The 18184-nt window shown below is 32.4% G+C and overlaps 3 protein-coding genes and 1 long non-coding RNA gene across 7 annotated transcripts in view; 3 read left to right on the top strand and 1 right to left on the bottom strand.

Moving 5' to 3' along the window:
• The window catches only part of LOC117786886, a 133186-nt gene that overhangs the window by 60219 nt on the left and 54783 nt on the right, over positions 1-18184 (bottom strand). The window lies entirely within an intron of this gene.
• Positions 13447-15261, top strand: LOC117786921 (ficolin-1-like). Of its 2 annotated transcripts, none has more exons than XM_034625352.1 (3): positions 13447-13648; positions 14568-15023; positions 15082-15261. In XM_034625352.1, the coding sequence occupies exons 1-3, from the start codon at positions 13518-13520 to the stop codon at positions 15197-15199; spliced, it is 705 nt and encodes a 234-aa protein (XP_034481243.1). In that variant the 5' UTR covers positions 13447-13517; the 3' UTR covers positions 15200-15261. The 2 variants fall into 2 exon arrangements, with proteins under 2 accessions (XP_034481243.1, XP_034481234.1); XM_034625343.1 differs by having other exon boundaries at positions 14109-15023.
• Positions 16375-17156, top strand: LOC117787081. The gene is made up of 2 exons (XR_004617662.1): positions 16375-16957; positions 17062-17156. It is a non-coding gene; the product is annotated as an uncharacterized LOC117787081 (long non-coding RNA).
• Positions 17490-18184, top strand: part of LOC117786953 (microfibril-associated glycoprotein 4-like) — a 70208-nt gene continuing 69513 nt past the window's right edge. For 2 of the 3 annotated variants that reach the window (XM_034625387.1, XM_034625394.1), the window contains exon 1: positions 17490-17639. In XM_034625387.1, the coding sequence (XP_034481278.1) occupies positions 17544-17639 (96 nt within the window). In that variant the 5' untranslated portion in view covers positions 17490-17543. Of the gene's footprint in view, positions 17675-18184 lie in introns of all 3 variants that reach the window. The other variant, XM_034625409.1, reaches the window with a different exon arrangement.

Below are 18184 nucleotides of genomic sequence, written 5' to 3'. Positions count from 1 at the left end.
CACACGTGTTAAAAAATTCCACTTAAATTGTGTGCTTCACATTTTGGAAGCATTTTCTCATTATTTATTTTCAACTAATTAGCGGTTTTTTGTTTGCGTTTTCTCCTCTGCCATCATTACTGTCATACGTAGGACACACATCCTACCCCCTACCCCCTATCCACAACCTCTTCTCCCCCTTTTCCACACTTTCTGTCCTGCAAAGGGGAAAAGGAAAGACAAAAGCATTTTGGAGGTCTATCACCAAAACCATCATTGTGGCCCACAGCTTCATATTCACCTTAATAATCACAAACACACACAGACCAGTGATGGCATTTTGGCCATTTTATAGCCAAAATTAATTTAAGAAAGTGCTAAAAACTTTTTAGCATTGATAATAGCTTTAAATCAGGCTATTTTCAAAACATAGACTACTTTTTAACGAAGTTGAAAAATATCAAGAAGTTTTCTTAGCTTAAGAATTTGGCATTTTTAAGAAAATGAAAGACTTCAATGATAAATATGAATTTTAAAATTAAGAAAAATGTTTATAAATTAAATAAATTGTTTGAAATAGACACATAAGTAAAAAATAAATTTGTTTTCTATTCTATAGAACACGTTCTATTTCCATCGGTTTTTTTGGGTCGTTCAAAATGTCTGCTAGGTTAACGCATTTTTGTATGCCATTGGTCAGAGTGTGACCAGTTGCCGTAAGAATAAAAACCGATGGGAGTTTTGCTTGACAATCGCTGGGATAAATGTAAGGGACAAATTCACCGACGGTGAAAAGTTTTGGAAAAAAACGCTCGGCTGACTAAAGCTTGATAATTTTTTCGCAGCTCTTTAAATTTTGGCAATTATGACACAGACAAGCACACACACACACACATACACACTTACACACACACACATACACATACATATATATATATATATATATATATATAGACAGAAAGGCGCTTCACTTTCCCAGGTGAGTCATGTTGCTAATTAGTTACGGATATATGCGACAAGGTAGTCCAACACTAACACACACACACACACATACACTCACACACATGCATATCTAAGCTCGACTGGCTGAGCATTTAGGTTTTTGCAAGGTATGTCAAACTTTTTAGCGCACTGGGAACTAAAAAGCACACACATACACACACCCCCCCCCCCCCTCGCTGTGTGTGTGTGTGTGTGTGTGTGTCACAGAGTATCAAATATCAAATATTATTTGTAGTCACATAAACTATGAGACAAGTTCGTTAGTTCAACATTGCGCATACGCCGCATTGTCCATTTGCATTCATGCCTGCGACTCTTTTCCGAGTTGCTGCTCAACAAATGAAACAAATGAATGTAAAAAATTAAAATGAAAAAAAACAAGCCAAAAATATAAATATTCAGAAAGCTGGTAGTTAAAAACTGAATTAAGTTAAGTTAAGTAACAATGCAATGGGAGATTATAAACAGAAAATTGAAAATGTTATAAAAGAACCAAAAACTCTAATTATAAAACATTTTAAATAACATTTTCGGCAAGGTTTGCTTAAAAAAATAGTAAAAAAAAATTTTAAAAAATAAAATAAATATTAAACAATTTTTTTTACATTAGAAAAAATTCAATACAAAAAAAAATGTTGGTTTTAACATCAAATAAGAATAAATACGATAGTGATAATAGGTAAATTTTTTTTGGGTTAAGTATTCAATCAAAACTATGATTATTTCTACTTTTGTCATTGTATCCTGTTGTTTCTATTTGTTTGGCAGTGCCTGTTGCGCTCTCGTTCAAACTATTTGGAAACTTTGCAGACAAAGGAAAACTATTTAAGTAAGAATTTTCCTTTTGGCATCAGTGGAATCTTACATGTGCAATGGTGAATGCATATTTGATAATATTCACATGAATACGAGTACTCGAACTTGTTCGAGTTGTTACAAATGTCCTATAACTTATAATTGCCCAATGACACTAGCTGAAAGTGGCAATTTAACTTTACTTTTCAAGTTTTGTTCAAAAATAATTGTCTTTGGGGATTTAAAAATGTTTGTTCAAAAAAGCCTTTAATAACTCTAGGAAAGACTTAAAAAAAAATTATGATAATTCATAAAATGTTTATTTCTAAAAAGCACATTTTACTCAATTGTGTTGTTGATTATATTTAATAAAGTTAACGTTTCTAATATTTTTAATTTATTCTTTAAATCAGTCTTAAAAAAACCTTTACTTATTTTAAAATAAAATCTTGGCATTTTAGTTTAAAAGTTAAATAAAGCAAATCTATGCATATAAAACAGTTTGTCCTGAGTGACTGACTCACTGAGATTTGTGCAGTCCAAACGGTAAGAACCAGCAGGCTGAAATTTTGACACAACATAGGTGAGACAAAGGTATGAACTAAATGTAATCACATTAAGATTTTTTAGGTAAAATCGAAGTGATTTATATTTATTTAAAGCACGTTTTCTATTTAAATGTAATATTAAATATGACTGTTGTTCATTATTAATTTTTGCTTTGAGTTTTTTCTCTCTCTCTCTGTCGCTCTTCCACTCTCTGTCTTTCTCTCTTTGTCTATCTGCTCTTTGTTTGAGCTTTGAATGCAGCTGACAACATAAAACACGTTTATAATTATTTCCCACATTGTCTGTTAAAATGGCCAAAGGAAATAAGGAATGTGTGGGAAAGGGAAGAAAGCAGAGAGTGGAGAGGGGAGAGTGCAAAGGGGAATTGAAAACTTTCAATCAAAGTAGCTCATTCAATTGCTCAACGCGATGCGCATTTCCGTTTCCGCTTCCATTCCCGTTTCCGCTTTCGGCCATTTCTGTGTTTATGACGTGTAAATTATGAAGTTGAAGTTCGCCTCAAATTCTCCTCAACTCTCATTTCTTCCATTCTACTTTTCCACAGTCACACGCTACATGAATTCACCGGGGAAATCAATTCAAATGCTGTCTATCATCCTCTCCATCTATCTCTTTATCTCCCTCTCTCTCTTTCTCTCTGTCGTGCTGTGTGCTCGCATGCCATTAAAAAATTATTTCACTTTATATCTTAATTGAATTTCGCGTCAATTGGGGCGCTGCGTGACTGGACAACAACAACAGCAATAAAAACAACAACAACAACACAGACAACAAATAATGCTCGCTGTGTAAGTAAATTAAATTAATGTTTTATAATCTGATAAAAGCAAGCGGCTAAAATAACAACAACATAAATGAACAACAGCCACAATACAAATAGCAAAAACAACAACAATAATAACAAAAACAATAAACAGCACCACAGTGAAGATGCTCGACTGTTAGCTGCCCAGTAGCCATCGTAATTAATATAATAAATTTAAAAATAGTTAGTTAATTAAGAAAATAAAATAATGTTAAAAAATTTAAATTTAATAAATCATTAACTGAAGTACATAAATATTAAAAATGAAATACTTAAACAATTAAGTTTGCTGTGGAGTTGCTCGACTGTAAGATGCTCAGTGCCCATCGTAATTAATATAATAAATTTAAAAATAGTTAGTTAATTAAGAAAATAAAATAATGTTTAAAATTTAAATTTAATAACCCATTAACTGAAGTACATAAATTTTAAAAATGAAATACTTAAACAATTAAATTTGCTGTGGAGTTGCTCGACTGTTAGATGCTCAGTACAAAAATAAAATTAATAAAGAAATAAATTTCCAAAACCATAATAAATACAATTAAAATAACAAATAAATGAATTAAATACTAAAAATGAAACATTTGAAATGATTTGAAATGATTTTGTTGAAGATGCCCGTTACCAATAGAAACTAAAATAAAAAATAAATAAATAAGAAACATTAAATAAAAATAATTAAAAAGAGTTGTTCAAAAATTATTAAAAAATAAATCCAGTAGCCATCGCAAATGAAATAAAATTAAAAAAATATATATTAAGTTAGTAAAGTACAAGAAAAAGTAAAAAATAATTATTAAAAATTTTAAGAGATAATCTTTTTGGTAAAAATACATTTTGGTTGCATTTGGTTTTTTGTTTAAATATATTTGCAACTTACTGAAAAAAAAACTTGCAGAGTAATAAAAATATAAACAAAATTTTTTTACAGAAAACAAACTGAGAAGAAACTTAATAAATATTTGTGATTGGAGTGTTATAAGTCTATGTTACCTTTGTTTACTGGGCTAATAACAAACAACAAGCGAATTAAAAGAGAATATTTTGCAGTCTGCTCAAATAGCTGATGACAGGCACAGACTGAGTGCTATGAAACTCAATTAAAGAGAAACAGAATCATTTGAAATTAGATCGTACCACTGATAAAATTCGAGTGATATAGGCAACCCTGCAATTGGTTGTGACTTGTGCATTAATTTAAAAGGAAATTCTCGTAGCGCAGAAATTTAAGCTAATAAAAGCAAAGTGAGGAAAAAGTTGTCAAAAAAATAATAAATTTTAAAGTAGCAAAGTACCTATATAGTCTTCTAGTCGTATAGTCTTAATAATATTTGACAACCCTTAAGGAATGTCTGTAGCAAACCTATTTTGTACACCTTAAGAAAATTAAGATTGGGAACTAAATAAACTTCATTTTTCAAAAATTATATTTTTAAATATATTTGGCAACCCTATGAATATACGAAGTAATCAAACTGAATTTAGGAAGGTTCAAACATTAACAGAATCATTTATTTTTGTACTTTTTATATTTTTTGTATTTTATTTTCTCTTAAAATTGTATTATAATAAAAAACTAAATATTTGGGAGGATTGCATGTAGATGCAAGCTATATTTATCTGTGTTACAAGTAAATTTATATCAAGGAAATAGCTTAAAATGACAGGTTAATTAATATTCAAAAGATTAACAAACAAATGGGAATGAAGTTGACGATGAGAAAAGAGCCACAATTTTGTCCCAATATTCCTTTTGGTTCCTAATAACTGAAATATTAACTCGAGTTGAACATAATTTGGCAAATGTATTTTCACATTCAATTTGCAAATGAGAAGCTCAAGTTGCGGTTCCAGTTTCATTTGAAATGCTCCCAAATAAATGAGCAGCTGATGGAAAACTACAAATACAAAATTGTAGCACATTTAAGCCAAAGATAAAGTCCTGGCCCAAAGGTGATGTGTGTGTGTTAATAAAAAGCCATCTTTGTGACAAGTTAAAATATGAGAAAATATAAATAATATATATTTATACAGGCTTTAAAGCAGAGCTGAATCTATGTAGATTACTTTGTCTTGGCTTGATTAATTTCAGATATATTTATCATAATTATAGTATTAATATATTGATATTATTAGGAGCATGCCTAATTTTTTATTTTTCCATTATTCAATCAAAAATTAATTCTTTTTCCTAATGTTCAGTTTTCTATACGTTAGGTTTTTAATAAGAGGCGACAGAGAGTCGCACAAGCACTCAAGCGAGCTTACAAATGGAAAAACACTGCAGTCTAGGCGCCAAAGAGACGCACAAGCAAAATTCTTCAACAAAGCTCTTGCTTGCGGCTACTTTTTTAAGCTATTGCTCGCACATTTGGATCAAGCGAAGTTTTCGAGTTTAGCACAACCATGGGGAGGGTCTGGATTACCGAGCTGTCCGAATTACCGAGTTTGCACTGCAATTAATTAAGTGAGCACTTGATTACAATGAAATTGACGCCATTTGCCACTCGCAGGCAGTCGGGAGAGCAGTCGAAAAGGTAGTCCAAGTGGGAGAGGTGGTCGGGGATGGATAAAGAAGGAAGTGTGGTACCCCCCACCCTACTTAAAAGGTGGCTGTGCGCAAAGTGAAGCATACTTTGTGGCATATTAATGGCTTTGGCTTTGGCTGCTTGACGAATTAGAGGGCAAAGGGAAGGAGAGTGATGAGGGCAGAAAGAGAAGGGCAACGGGAAGAGGGCAGGGAGTACATAGAGAGTAGTGGGTTGGGCCACTTGATGCGTAGTTTACAGTAGCTCAAATTTTGTTTGTTTAGCTGCCTCGACACGCGACCACGCCCACTTGTTCACACGCCCACCGCCCACCGCCCACTCGCCAACAAACAGTTTTTCTTAGCAGTTAAATATGGCAAATGCGCAACTTGAGTGCAAATTAAATATGCTAAGAGCATCTACATAGCATACTTTTAAGCGCCACTGTGGACTATGGGCCAAAAACCACAATATAGTATAATAAATAGTATAGCACATTTGCATTTAAATATACATTTTTTTAATATCAGTTTATTTTGCTATTAGGATATTTCTGGAAACAAAAAGTTTTCCATACTCAAGGTTAAGTTCCACCCGATTGTTTCGATGGCCTCCCTAACCTATAGTAATCCGTTTTTGACCAAATTTGATAAGCATCTGCTATCATAATGTGTGGTTAAGATAGCTCTTAAACCAATTAAGTTTTTCTTACCAAGCAAGTCACTCGAATTGTGAACTTTGAACCTATATTTGATCAACTTGCAGGTCGAATTTAAAAAAAAACCCGCCTTATTGTACAATTAAATCGTTAAATTAAATTAAAGCCTTCTAGATCCAACAGTTTGGTCTCCACAATGATCAGTCAGTCAGTGAGTCAGGACAAAGAGTTTAATATATGAATATAAATATAAAATGTAGTTTTACCCACCGTATCATGCTTCTAATAATCATTTTGATGATGAAGTTTGCTTTCAATCTTAACGATAACGATAATGAAAATGATAATGATAATGTTGTCAAGTTAATGCCCGACATCCTTTGGGCATTAGCTGCATTAGTTTAGCTCCTGCTTTCCACCCGCTGAGTGGTTTTTATGCATTTCTGAGCCACCCAGTGGGACAAGCAGAACTTTTCCACCACCAGCCAATTGAGAACTTTCGAAAGTTGCAAACTTTTTTGGTCAGTGGCTGACATAATGCTTAATTCTCGATTATTATTAAATTAAGTGAGTGCCCGGATGCTTCTTCAACTTACCTGCAAAGAAAGTAAAGAGAGAGAATGAGTGAGAAAAAGCATTATATTGTGTATAAATAAATGGGTTTTACTTTTCATTTTATTTAACTTTAATTTTAAATGTATGCTTTGGTTAATTAATAATATATTTTACTGGGAAAACAGTTCCAAGAAGGTGTAGGTAATTAATGGGTGTACATGAATGGAACATTAAGAAACCCATTGAAGGAAATTTAATTTGATTTACAAAAGACAATTCAATTTTCAATCTGAAACAAGTGAAACTTCTCTGATTTCAAGGGAACAGCTTAAGTCGCGAGAAGAAAACAAATTTTCCTTCAAAACAAAATTGAATTTAGCAACTTTAAATTTAGTCAAATGTAAAAAAATACAGTTTAATTGCATTTGCAAATATATTTTGTGAAGACTAATTCAATAAAGACAAAGTAAGTTAAAGAAAATAAATTTGGAAATAAAACAGAAATTAATGAATTTTATTTTATTTTTTATCTATTGATTGACTTATTTTTAGAGTACGCTAACTAGAAGACTTGGCTGACTTTATAATACCACAACTCATGCATTAAATCATGCACTTTTCCGTTACAATTTCCGCTGTCGTTTCCGCTTCCGCTTCCGTTTGACAGTTTGACTGACAGTTGATTTACCATTGAAAATTGCATTTTTATTTATAACTGACATTTTTATTTCAATAGATTTTTGCATACATCTTTGTCATGCATGCTGACATTTGTCACAGTCCCCCTCTCTCTCTCTCTCGCTCTCTCTCTCTCTATGTCGCTCTCTTTTCAAGTGAAATGCCACTGACAAATGAAGCCGCATTCTGGCGTGGAATTTGTAGCTCCATCGTCGTCGCAAGTAACAAACAAGCCACAAAAACCCATCAAACCAAGAAAACCGCAACATGTCAGTCGCCCCTTTTCCCCCATCCCTTCCCCCACTCCCCACCACTTTTCCCATTCCCTTTTCCGGTCAACGTAGTGCACCGTACAAGGAAAGGAAACTTGGTACTTGTTTCAAGTGTAGTAGCTGGCGACCCTTCTGTGTACCTTCAATACCTCTGTGTTTGTGTGTGTGTGTGTGTGTGTGTGTGTGTGTGTGTGTGTGTGGCTGTGGTGTGTAGGTGTGTATGTGTGTGTTGCCACAACCTTACAGCTCTTCATTTGGCAAATTGCAACAGCAAAGCGCGATTTCTTGATTAGATGTTTCTCTCTCTCTTAACTTTTAACATATCACACTTTTATCCACTCACTTTTATTGTCCTTACATTTTAAATCCCTTTCATATATATGTTTGCTAATGATATTTAAGTAAAATTAGTCAAGTATTTTTCATTCTTTATTTATAATCCTTTGCAATGACGAACAGCTCAATGGACACTGAAAAATTAAACCCATCCATAAGTTTGACCTCTAAATCAATTCTGCATTCAAATTTGATTAATTTTTTTAAAAAAATTATTTTCCTCTAGATCTTGGGTTCGATGCTAAGGGTCCCCCCTTTGAAATTTTGAAAATTTAAAATTTTAAATCTCAAGTTTTCATTTTTAATGAACTCCTTATATCATAATTAGTATAAAACAACACTTTAAACTTAATTCTGAGACATTTCATTTTCTTGTAAAAAATCATGTGAAATCTGACAAAAATTTTGACTTGTAAAGTTGCTAAGTACGCAGTCTGACCAAATTCAAACTTGCATAACTTTGTCAAAACTGAACCGACTTTGAAGCGAAATGCCATTTTGAAAATCATTTGACCTCTAAATTCATATTGCATTCAAATTTAACTAATTTTGTAAAATAAATTATTTTTCGCAAAATCTTGGGTTCGATGCTAAGGGTCCCCCCTTTGAAATTTTGAAATTTTGAAAATTGAAAATTTTAAATCTCAAGTTTTGACCTTTAATCAACTCTCTATATCGTAATTAGTAGAAAAAAACACCTTAAACTTGATTCTGCGACATTTTATTTTCTTGTAAAAAATCATGTGAAACTCAACAAAAATTTTGACTTGTAAAGTGGAGGGATCCATAGTCTGACCAGCTTCAAACTTCCATAACTTTGGCAAAACTAACCCGATTTTTAAAAGGAATGTCATTTTGATTATGGTTTGGCCACTAAATTCATTCTGCATTCAAATTAAATTAATTTTGTAAAATAAATTACTTTTCCCTAAATCTTGGGTTAGATGCTAATGGTCCCCCCTTTGATATTTTAAAAATTTAAAATTTTAAATCTCAAGAATTTACTTTTAATCAACTTCTTATATCGTAATTAGCATAAAACAACACTTTAAATTTGATTCTGAGACATTTCATTTTCTTGTAAAAAATCATGTGAAATCTGACAAAAATTTTGACTTGTAAAGTGGATGGATCCATAGTCTGACCAACTTCGAACTCTCATAACTTTGTCAAAACTGAACCGACTTTGAAGCGAAATGCCATTTTAAAAATCATTTGACCTCTTAATCCACACTGCATTTAAATTTTGATTTATTTATTAAAACAATTTTTTCCTACTATATTCTGGATTTCCAATGCTAAAATTTTGAAAATTGAAAATAATAAATTTCAAGTTTCAATTTTTCAATTAATTTAAAATTCTTCCAAAATTGATTTGTTGTACCGTTTTGAACCGGAATAAAATTCATACTTTTAGGTAAATTATTAATTTTTATAACATATGTTATCTGTTATATGAAATTCACACTCTCTTTTTATTGTGTGTAATGACATGACACACAATTAATTAGGCTTACGAATAAATGCTCGTTAAACGCAATTAAATACCCTGTAATAAGCTGTATCATTAAGCTAAGTTCGAGTTTTATCTGTCTCAATAATTCAAGTTCAATTCCTCATTCCAAGCTACCAAATTTATCTTTTCCATTTGATGAGTACGAATATGAGAATGAGAATGTCCGTTGGTTACACGCATTATCCTTGTACTTCCTTTATCCTTTAGCCAGCAAATAAACAAATTGCAGATACTCAGATACAGCAGGAAGTGAGGTTAGAGAGAAGAGGAAGAGACTATCTGTAGTATTCAGAATAAAAATCCCTTACTCTCGACTAAAAACTTATGCTTTTGGCAGTTTATTGTCTTGTTTTGCTTCGTTTTGTTCTGTTCTGTGTGAGAATGTGAGAGAATGCAAATGTTTAGGAAATAGGGAATGCCAAATACCGTATAAAATACATTGACAATATATAAATATAATCACATATTAGAATATCTTTAAAATAACATTGCAATTGTCAAACACTTAAAATAAACATAATTCTGTGTTCTTTTAGGATATTAATTATTCATTATTATTTCATTAAAAAGAAAAACATGTTTATAAATAACAAATGCTTTTTCTACTAATAATATATTAATTAATTTTAATCATTTAGTTAATAAAACTAGTACAATTTAATAAAAACTACTAAATATTTCTCCTATTTACGCGCACTTTTTTGAAGATTTTTTTTATCGTAAGAAAATATCACAAATTGAATATTATTATTAAAGTTTTTTGTTTGCTAAGTTGATATCAAGAATTTATTTAAATATACCAATTCAAAGTCTAGAACGTAGAGTATTTAGAATTCGTTGTGGTTGTTTGCATAAATAAAACAGAATTCGGGCAAAACTTTTGCGATAAAGTGAGTTCGCAAAAGAACCTTAAAAGGTATGTGGAAAGAGAGAGAGTGAGAGAGAGGGAGAGAGGGGGAGAGAAGAGGAAGCAGAGTCGGATGTGTGAGTTGAGAGACTTTCTGACTGTCAGAATTGTCGAGAATCGAGAAAGTTATTGTGCCATTCATTTCAAAGAGCATGAAAAACAAGGCTATTCATATGAGTGCCGTGTGAGTGTCTTGAGTGTATTCAAATAGTTTTGTCGCTATTTTCACGCATCTTTCCCCTTTCCCCTTTCCCCTTTCCTCTCCTTCATCTTCTTGTCTCTGAGACTTTTGCATGGCTTATTATGTTTTATGATATAGAAAGAGAGTGAGGTTATAAGTCCTTACACTGCCAAACAGTTTCATCGAGCAGTGGAAAGAGAGAAAATAGAGTGAGAGTGAGAGCGAGAGAAAAGACAAACACATTCCTTGCTTCGTTTACTTGTCTCGATTTGTCTCTCATTAGCTTCTTCTTCTCATTCTCCTTGTCTCAACAATGACTTATTAAATTGTTATGATTTTTATGTATATTAAGCACATATCTATAATTATTTATGTGACATTTTTGCTCTGTTTGAACATTAATTGATTTTCGAAACTCAAAGAAAAATACAAATTGAATTAGAGTAATTAATTAAAACTAAGTAAAGTTTAAATTAAATTTAAATAAAAATTTCAAATAAATTGTTCCAAATTCTTATCAAATATTTTCGGAATTTCCTAATTATAAAAAAAATTGAAATTAAAATAATCAATGTCGATAATTAAATATCTCCAATAAATTTATTAGAGTCGAAGCGTTTTGACAAAATAGTAATTCACATAATTATCACAATTAATTAATTAAAAATAAAAACCAAAAAAATATATACAATTTTTGCAAATAAAATTGTGTAAGTTTTAGATTTTGTCAAAATAAATACAATTATTTAAAAAATATATAAATCATTGAAAAACTATGAATATTTGGCAAGAGATTTTATGTACGTATTAGATTTTGGTAAAATAAATATAATTAAAAATAAAATAAATCAAAATTCATAAAAAAATATATATTTCTTTCAATACGAAAAATAACGAAACTTTTTGATTTTGTTCAAACACTTTCTTGACTAACTGTATGTGCATACAAGTAACTTTTTATAATAAAAATAAATCTAAATGTTTTTTTTTTCAATATTTGCATTAAAAAGTAACAACAAAAATTATAAAGAAAATTGACTAAATGTTTTTTTCTGGTAACAAGAAATATGTGAATTTTATAATTTACAATTTAATTATGCTGTGTATTCATTTGTTCCAAGATAGCGCATAGTAAATACTTATTAATGCCAAGGAGTAAGTACACAGTATTTAAATTATTTATTTAATGGTTCCCCAGTGTTGCTCAATATTAAAATTATGACAAAAGAATGAGAGAGAGAGAGAGAGAGAGAGAGAGAGAGAGAGAGAGAGAGTGAGTGAGTGAGGGAAATTGATAAAGACGGAGTTTCACAATCGCGTGTCGTGCAGTTTGGAAAACTCCATGAAAATTGCCACTTATTTCACTTATTTCACATTGCGTTCTTTTATTTTTACTTCCATTTTCCATTTCACTTGGCTTTTTTATTTCTCTGACGTCAGCCAATGGATTAAGAACTTATTCATCGATTTTCCCGAATCGCTTCGCATCGCTTTTCCACGCCCTCATCTTTAGTCTCAGTCTCAGTCTCTTTCTCAGTCTCAGTCTCATTCTCGGCCATTCATTAAATATTTATTTATTAATTTGATTTGTGTCTGCCGCATCGTATTACGACTACAGCTGCCACAAGTTGCAAGTTTCGAGCTTGAGAGCAGCGAATTCTCAAGCTCTCAAGTTTGGGCGCCATTAAAAATCATTAAAATTCAGTGAGCCATCGCAAATGCGACCTTTGTCCCAAAACCATATCAAAAGCACAGCGCCCAGTCAAACTTGCTGGTCTGAAGTGAGCGAAATCGCTTGGATTTTCGCTAGGCAACGTTAATTTAATAGGAAACACATTACCACAGCTGCAGGCGGTCAGCTAAGTTTTCCGCAGCTGAGCTGAAAACTTGCACTGCTCTTTGCTGCACAAAATTCGGCATAATTTATTGAAACATTTTTGAATGGTGTGAATTTCCAGCAGCAGTGTCAGCTACAGATTCCGTAGTACAGCTTTCTGTACTGTTTTCTGTACTGTTTGCTGTATAGTTTTCTGAATTATTTTCTGTTCACTTTTCTGCACTATTTTTTGTACAATTTTCTACACAGTTTTCTGCAAAAAAATGTCCGACGGAGCGTTCACAATTTTTACGGCAATTTCAACCGTCTCTCATTTACCTCTTCCCCACCCTATATGTCGATATATGTATATATTTATATATATCTGTTATGCAAAAAAACAAGTATTAATGTCTCTATTTAAACTTGTGTTTTAAAAATATATGTTTATATATGGATATGTATTAATTAAGATATTAAAAATTAATAAGTTCATATCGATATTTTAATATAAAAGATTTTTTTAAATCACTAGAAAAAAGCTAAAAATACAGCGGGTACCGGGTATCCCAAATTCGAGTACACTCGGTTGTGATCAGTATTTGGCATCAGTGGATCGAACATTCAAGAACTCAAATGATAAGCTTGTTTACGAACTAAAAGTAATGCTGATAATTTCAAATCGTATGATTTGAATTTGGACAATGCCAAAAATCTAGAGTCAAGTCGGGTCAAGTCAAATAATCGTATATTCAAGAAATTCATGCTAGTGTATATATATACATATTTTTACATATATGACAAGTGTATAAAAAGCTTGTGATGTCTGGATTCACTTTAGTTTTCATTTATTCTCAACAAGTGAAGTTTTGACTCAGTCAGTCTTATTTAACAAGAAGTAAAATAAAGTGGCATAATGTTGCAGAATACTATTTGTATATTCCTAATGTTGAGTGCCTTGACTTTCTTATCTGATGCAACTACACTTCCTCCATCTAAAGAGGTCAATATGTTAAATTCAACAAGTTCTCAGTTGTCCGAAATAAGGTAAGTTGAATTAATCATAAGTTCCGGTTTTTCAAGGTCTCTTTAAAGTGTTTGACATATATTAATTTTTTAAAGTAGTCTGTTTGAAAAAGTGTTGCCTAAGCAATTTCAGTTTTATAGTCGTTGTAATCGCGTTTCAAATTTACCAAATCGAAAAATTAAGACACAAGTTATTTAAAAATTGCAGTGTGATCAAAAACCTGAAAAAAAAATTATGATTTGAAAGACTCTTTCATAAAAAGCAGCAGGAACGGTTAGTAAAATGCTTTCTTAACTGCATTTATTTATAAAGAACATTCGACTTATATGTTGAAAAATCACATTTCTCTATTTAAATACTGAAAAATCGATATTGACTCTTTATGACAGATTGTCTAACATCTAAAGATCAAAGAGACATTGAAAGACCCGAACTAAGTATTAAACCTTTTCTCAACTAATCAAATTATTAATTTAATAGAGCTGAACAGGGACAGGAACTTAAGATTCTTCTATCGGACATGCAGTTAATAAAAACGGAACTTGAACTACTAAAAAAAGAAATAAATGTTGTGGTATCGGATAATCAATGTAGAGCAGAGACCGAAAAACAGAAAACAGATATAATTGATAGGGAAAAAGAAAATCGATCACTGAAAGCAGATATACAACTATTTAGAACGGACATACAAACTCTGAGAACGGACTTCGACCTACAAAAAAAAGATTTAATTAATAAGGAAGCGAATATTCTGACTTTACAAGCAGAGTTGGAAAACCAAAAGAAAAGTGTACTTGACAACGAGTCTAATATCCAATTGCTTAAAAATGAAAATCAACTTCTTAGAACGGAGCAGGAGCGTAATAGAAAGTTACTTCAACCACACAATTGTACAGAAGCCAAGTCTAGTGGGATTAATGAAATACTCCTACCTTTTAGTTGTCAACCTTTTAAAGTTGCCTGCGATGCGGAAACCCGAGGAGGAGGTTGGACCATTATCCTGAGAAGGATGGATGGCAGTGTTAGCTTTCATCGAAACTGGACGGAATATAAAAATGGATTTGGTGATCTGAATGGCGAGTTCTTCTTCGGCTTAGACAAGATACATGAAATAACGGCAGAAAGAAGTCAAGAGTTACTTGTTCTTCTCGAGGACTATCAGGGAGTCAATGCATTTGAGAAGTACGATGAATTCGCAATTGGAAACGAGGATCAACAATATGAATTACACACTTTGGGCAAAGCCAGTGGAGCTGCAGGTGATTCATTCTCAGATCATCGTGGCAAAAAATTTTCTACATTCGATCGGGATAATGATGGTATATCGGATATACACTGCGCTGAGCTACACACTGGCGGCTGGTGGTACCGTTCCAACAATTTTTGTCAATTCTGGTATGATTTAATGTTAATTATTTTTTAAGACCTCGATTACTAACTCGAGTTCTTACAGCAAATTGACGGGAACCTACGGAAACAACGATTATGACGAAGGCGTCACTTGGGACGAATTTCGGGGATCTGAATACTCCCTGAAGACAGCCGTTATGATGATTCGGCCCAAAAAGTGAATTCCAAATTCTTAAAAGCAGTTTCTAAAGAATTTAAATAAAAACCATTGTAATTCTCTGTATTGTTCTCTCTTTTCTAATTGCTTATGTTATTCTTTCCCTCTCTTTATATCTTTGCCTTCATGCCTGCATTATTTCTCTCTCTATCTACAATACTATTTGCAATGCCTCCGTTTCTCTCCCTTTGTCCTTCTCTTTCTTTGCCACTCTCCCTCGCTATCTCACTTTACCTCTCTCTCATTACTCTCTCACCCACTTCCTTATATATCTCTTTCCTATTTGGCTCTCTCTCGCTCTCTTTGTACATATATGCAATATTAATATAAAATATTTATAGAAAAATATAAATTGTAATAATGCAAACAATAAATACAATTTCATTCAAATGATAAATATGATAACTAATTCGTAACCTACGGGCAATTCTATGCTGTTTTCACCGAAAATCTAAAGTTCTAATATAACTTCCAGGTCCCCAATTTTATGGGTTGAAAAGTTATAGCTGCCATAGGAACGATGGATTGAAACCAGTGTTTGCATTTGCTGCTACATAGCGGCAATTGTAATAAAAATATTGCTCTGCTGCCGCTATTGCTCTGATTTCGATCGGCTCTGAAGCACAGCAGAGAGCACAAAAACAAAACGGTTGCTCTTCTGCTCTGCTTTGTAGCACAGAACGTCGGAGTACAGAGTAATAGCATAAGCAACAAATGTGCGGCTGACTATTTGTAGTTGTAGTAAGAGCGCAAGCATCGACAGCGAGATGCGAGATGCGATGAGCGAACGAAAATAATTGTTGTGCTTATGCGACAGAGCATATGCATTCTTTATCTCTTTCCCTTCAGTTGTTGCCTCGTTGCTGCTTCGTAGTCGCTCTTTGTAGTTGCTCTCTAACAGCTCTGTATTTTGCCGCATATCAGATTTTACCGCTATATTTTGTTTTGGTAGACATGCACTTATTATTTAATGTTTTAGTTTTGTAATATGTTTCATTCATATATATACATACTTAGTAGTGGAAAATAAATTCTTATAATTTGAAATTAACGTCTTTAACGGAAATATCAGGCATGCGGCAAAATACAGAGCTGCTTAGAGAGCAACCGTTTTGTTTTTGTTCTCTCTGCTGTGCTTCAGAGCCGATCGAAATCAGAGCAATAGCGGCAGCAAAAAAAAAAGATGTGCGTAAGAAGTTACGCGATAGAAGTGAAACTTCCTAAGAGTGCATACGGTAGTGGCCTGTTTTTTTTTACTTCAAGATGACAATTTTTCCATTTTTCTTTTGCACACTTCTTTATACAAGTTTGCTTGTCACTAGAATTCTCGCTGTGTAATTGAAAACTGTCGTCGTGTGAAGAGCAAATAGATCTTACAAGACATAGAAAACCAAACACACTATATGTACATACTATACAAATAAACATATAGAATATGTACATATACATACACACATACATACATACATACATACGACATATGTACATGCATACATACATATGCTTAAACACAGAGCGTGCGAAGTTTCACTTGCACAAATTAAGCACTCAACTAATCCATTCTTATACATATGTACATACAAACGTACATACATACATACATACATTCATACATACATGTTAAAATGACGCGCAAAACAAACACGTGAGGAACATGCGATAACGTAACGAGAAGCAAGCCAAGCTTAGAGCTTTTGACTCAGAGTAGAAAGAGCAGCTTAGAGCTTTGCATACACATACATATGTATGTATGTACATGTGTGTATGTATGTAATTAGGAGTAGCAAAGTCAGAGCTTTGATATTCCAACCTAATAATAAATCAGTGCTGAGAGCATCTAAGAGAACATATTAAAGCTTTATCAAGCTCTCTTTTATGGTGTCGGTTTTTCGTAACACACGCGGTCAAGCGTATTTTCGATTCACTCCCAACGCGCCTATAGAAGTTTCACTTCAAAAAAATACTCTGATGTAGCATAGCATTTTCAATCACTGATTGAAACTTAAGTTTTGGTACAAAAAGTTTTATGTGTGCTTGTGATCAGTGGATCGAACATTCAAGAACTCAAATGATAAGCTTGTTTACGAACTAAAAGTAATGCTGATAATTTCAAATCGTATGATTTGAATTTGGACTATGCCAAAAATCTAGAGTCAAGTCGGGTCAAGTCAAATAATCGTATATTCAAGAAATTCATGCTAGTGTATATATATACATATTTTTACATATATGACAAGTGTATAAAAAGCTTGTGATGTCTGGATTCACTTTAGTTTTCATTTATTCTCAACAAGTGAAGTTTTGACTCAGTCAGTCTTATTTAACAAGAAGTCAAATTAAGTGGCATAATGTTGCAGAATATTATTTGTATATTCCTAATGTTGAGTGCCTTCACTTTCTTATCTGATGCAACTACACTTCCTCCATCTAATGAGACCAATGTATTAAATTCAATAAGTTCTCAGTTGTCCGAAATAAGGTAAGTTGAACTAATCATAAGTTCCGGTTTTTCAATGTGTCTTATTTAATTTATTTTCAAATCTTTTTTATAAAGTTTCGTGTTTGATAAAGTGTTCCATAAGCAATTTAAGACTCGTTAATATCCGTAATTCATAAATTAAGTAATATCCAAAAGTTTTGAGCCAAAACTTCAAAAGAGTTAAATATGATTTGATAGAATATTTTATTAAAAGCAGCGGGAATAATTATGGTGCATTTACACTAGTTGACAAACAAGTCAATTTTGATGTCAACGTAGTCAATCCTAGTGTAAACAGCGGTCAACTCAGTCAACACAGCCAACTGTTGCGTTAACTGCAAATTGACAATGCGAAAAACGCCAGTTGACAATGTCAGTGTAAACATAGTGTAAGCACAGTGTAAACGCTTTATGTCAACAGTTGACGTCAAAATTGACACGTTGACAATGAAAATTCAAATTGACTTCATGTTCAGATTAGAGGTGGCAACACCTTTGGTCAACTAAGTC

This window comes from Drosophila innubila, chromosome X (assembly GCF_004354385.1).
Source record: "Drosophila innubila isolate TH190305 chromosome X, UK_Dinn_1.0, whole genome shotgun sequence".
In the NCBI taxonomy this organism is placed as follows: domain Eukaryota; kingdom Metazoa; phylum Arthropoda; class Insecta; order Diptera; family Drosophilidae; genus Drosophila; species Drosophila innubila.
The sequence above is the reverse complement of the archived record's forward strand: the minus strand, read 5'-3'. Positions and strand labels throughout refer to the sequence as shown.

Bases quoted from the DNA above. Each gene is read 5' to 3' on its own strand.
- LOC117786921 (XM_034625343.1), top strand. From the start codon at position 13,518: ATGTTGCAGAATACTATTTGTATATTCCTAATGTTGAGTGCCTTGACT. The intron at 13,649-14,108 runs GTAAGTTGAATT...TTAATTTAATAG, and splicing joins TCTCAGTTGTCCGAAATAAG to AGCTGAACAGGGACAGGAAC. The intron at 15,024-15,081 runs GTATGATTTAAT...GAGTTCTTACAG, and splicing joins AACAATTTTTGTCAATTCTG to CAAATTGACGGGAACCTACG.